This window comes from Leucoraja erinacea, unplaced genomic scaffold, assembly GCF_028641065.1.
Source record: "Leucoraja erinacea ecotype New England unplaced genomic scaffold, Leri_hhj_1 Leri_1033S, whole genome shotgun sequence".
Taxonomy (NCBI): domain Eukaryota; kingdom Metazoa; phylum Chordata; class Chondrichthyes; order Rajiformes; family Rajidae; genus Leucoraja; species Leucoraja erinaceus.
The window spans coordinates 1-3,466 of record NW_026575268.1 but is presented as its reverse complement, the minus strand read 5'-3'; the positions used below and the strand labels follow the sequence as shown (position 1 = coordinate 3,466).

The 3,466-nt window shown below is 48.1% G+C and overlaps 1 protein-coding gene across 1 annotated transcript; it reads right to left on the bottom strand.

The window, feature by feature from the left end:
* Positions 1-3,138: 3,138 nt before the first annotated feature.
* LOC129715151 (histone H4-like) lies at positions 3,139-3,462 on the bottom strand (the record flags this gene model as incomplete). The annotated part of the gene is made up of 1 exon (XM_055665017.1): positions 3,139-3,462. A coding segment is annotated over one exon (267 nt), but the record flags the coding sequence as incomplete, so codon positions are not given.
* Between the last annotated feature and the right edge of the window lie 4 nt (positions 3,463-3,466).

Below are 3,466 nucleotides of genomic sequence, written 5' to 3'. Positions count from 1 at the left end.
ATTTCATTCGCAGGCGATAGTTCTCATTCTGTTTAATTTGATCAAATTAGCCGTCCAAACCCGGTATAATCAAGATGCGAGTACATTCCTGCCCACCTCATTGAAACAGAAACTTCACCCTCGCCTTTCTCGTTAGTTTGTCTCAATCTTCATACACTTCTCTCAGTGATCCATCCCTTCAGATTGAATTAACGTAAACAAGATGTTTGTGTGTTTGTTGCTGCTGCTGTTTTAGTTGTGAAGTGACTGACTTTTAGTGACTGCATTCTGTTGTTTTGAACGTGTGAGTCCCGGTTTCTATTCGAGAAACATTGCTGCGACGGCTCCGAGAGTCATTAGACAATTGATCGTCAATAGTTGATCCGAACATAGTTTTATTCGCTCCATAGATGCTGCCTCACCCGCTGAGTTGCTCCAGCATTTTTGTCTACCGTCAATACTCTAATGTCGTTTATGCAAAGAGCGATCATGTTCCCATAGGTTTGCGGTTTAAAATAGTAAGAATGCATTCCTAGGAGTCTCTCACCATGAAACTAATTCACACTCGGTGTGTTTTGTAGGTGGGTCAGCATAGAATAACTGTGGATGCGGGGATCCATTATCACACACAAATGTGTAATTAATTTCTTAATGTCTAAGGTATTGCTGAAAATATATGTTATTTTTGGGCGGGCTTTTCAAATGTCAGTTCTTTTGTGGAGCGACGGTTGTTTTCCTATTGGCGTCTGGTCATTGGAGAACGAGGCAGCTCTACGATTGGCCTATTTCATATTACCAATGAGATGAAGCGCTGCGCCACCAATGGTAAGCGCCCCACCACATTCCTCTCTAGAAGCTACAAGCAGGGCCAGTGCAGGAGAATTTCCACCAAAGATCCTATAGAATCTTTCATTTCCACATTCTCTTTCCGCAGAAGTTTGGGGAAATTGACTGGACGAGGGAAAACCGGAGGCAAAGCCAAGACCAAGCCTAAGTCACGCTCGTCCCGAGCTGGACTGCAATTCCCGGTGGGCCGTGTTCACAGGCTCCTAGAGAAAAGGCAACTATGGTGAGCGGGTGGGTGCCGGAGCCCCGGTCTGTCTGGCTGCTCTGCTCGAATATTTGACGGCTGAAACCGTCGAGCTGGCCGGCAACGTGGCCCGGGACAACAAGAAGACCCGCATCATCCCCAGACATCTGCAGCTGGCCGTCCGCAACGACTAGGAGCTCCACAAGCAGCTGGGAGACGTGACCATTGCTCGAGGCGGGTGCTGCTATGATCTTTGGTGCTGCCTAATATCCAGGCCCAAGAAAAGCAGCGCAACCTCTGGCAGTAAGAGCAAACAAATCAGCGAAACGTCAATCTAACGACCCAACGGCTCTTTTCAGATCCACCCACCGTGTCTGTCGAAGGGCTGAATACCGGCTGGGGTGGGCGCGGGGTATTTCCGTTCTGTTTATCCGCTGTCGTGTGAAACACCCGGACTAACACACATTCCACGTTACGACCCTCCAGTTGCCATGAATAAAGCCAACATCTTCCCCACACAAAGCGCGCCGCTTCTATCCGGGTTTCTACACAGTCCGCATTCTCTCCGTCAGATACACGGAGCTCTCTCACAACGGGGTGCAGTGAGTGGGGCGCTGGGGAATTTCAGAAAGGTCGAATGAAGGAAAATTTATCAATCCGCAGCGGGAAAATTTAATCTAGTTTCATTTGTGTGACGACTCCAATTACGTGAAATAACAACCGATCAAACAGCATTTGTCGAGGGAAGGAATAGGCGACATTTCGCCGACACGAATCAGCGTGTCTCCATGTAGCAACGCCTTTCTTCATAGAAACATAGAAATTAGGTGCAGGAGTAGGCCATTCGGCCCTTCGAGCCGGCACCGCCATTCAATATGATCATGGCTGATCATCCAACTCAGTATCCCGTACCTGCCTTCTCTCCATACCCCCTGATTCCCTTAGCCACAAGGGCCAAATCTAACTCCCTCTTAAATATAGCCAATGAACTGGCCTCAACTACCCTCTGTGGCAGAGAGTTCCAGAGATTCACCACTCTCTGTGTGAAAAAAGTTCTTCACATCTCGGTTTTAAAGGATTTTCCCCTTATCCTTAAGCTGTGACCCCTTGTCCTGGACTTCCCTAACATCGGGAACAATCTTCCTGCATCTAGCCTGTCCAACCCCTTAAGAATTTTGTAAGTTTCTATAAGATCCCCTCCGAATCTCCTAAATTCGAGAGAGTATAAACCAAGTCTATCCAGTCTTTCCTCATAAGACAGTCCTGCCATCCCAGGAATCAGTCTGGTGAACCGTCTCTGCACTCGCTCTATGGCAATAATGTCCTTCCTCAGATTTGGAGACCAAAACTGTACGCAATACTCCAGGTGTGGTCTCACCAAGACCCAGTACAACTGCAGTAGAACCTCCCTGCTCCTATACTCAATTCCTTTTGCAATGAAAGCTAACATACCATTCGCTTTCTTTACTGCCTGCTGCACCTGCATGCCTACCTTCAATGACTGGTGTACCATGACACCCAGGTCTCGCTGCATCTCCCCCTTTCCCAATCGGCCACCAAATCATGACCTATTGCCACCCAGACTGTTCGACACCAGACCGGTGTTTTGACACCACTCCACAACAGTACAACCGATCACCAATATAACAAAATGTTCATTTACGGGAACACATTGACTGCTGCAGGATGCAATATAATTAGTTGCAAATCTCATCGGCCCCAGTTAACCTATAACAAATTATAATTAATCAGATCTCGTGGTCACTGCTCCATCTGTGAGGTTGTGTAACTTCTCGCTTAAATGATGACTGAATATGCAGCGCGGATTTACAGACCGGATCCCGGTGCAGACGGAATTCAGCTCAGCTCGTGACTGGAAATAAGCGGCTGTTACCCGGGGAACGGTTTGGAGTCGACCCTCCTGTTGCTGCATTAATCATGAGGTATATCGGTAAAAGGGAAACCGACATCGCCTTGTGTATGATCTTTTACTGTCGGCTTTGCATTCTAATGACCGCGGTGATAAAGTTAAAAACTGTTATGTTCAGTGGTGGAATAACTAGTTTAATAAAACACATTTCAATCTGCTTCTACTCTATAATTCCCTAATCACTGCTCTTTCTGTGAGGTTGTTGGTGGCTCTTAGAAGAGCCTTTATTTTGTGTTGGAATAAAGGGGGTAGTTATTTAGCCGCCGAACCCGTAGAGAGTGCGGCCCTGTCGTTTCAGAGCGTACACCACATCCATGGCAGTGACCGTCTTGCGCTTGGCGTGCTCGGTGTAGGTGACCGCGTCCCTGATCACATTCTCCAGGAAAACCTTCAACACCCCGCGGGTCTCCTCGTAGATCAGACCCGAGATCCGCTTGACCCCACCACGCCGAGCCAGGCGGCGGATAGCTGGCTTGGTGATGCCCTGGATGTTATCGCGAAGCACTTTGCGATGCCGCTTTGCTCCG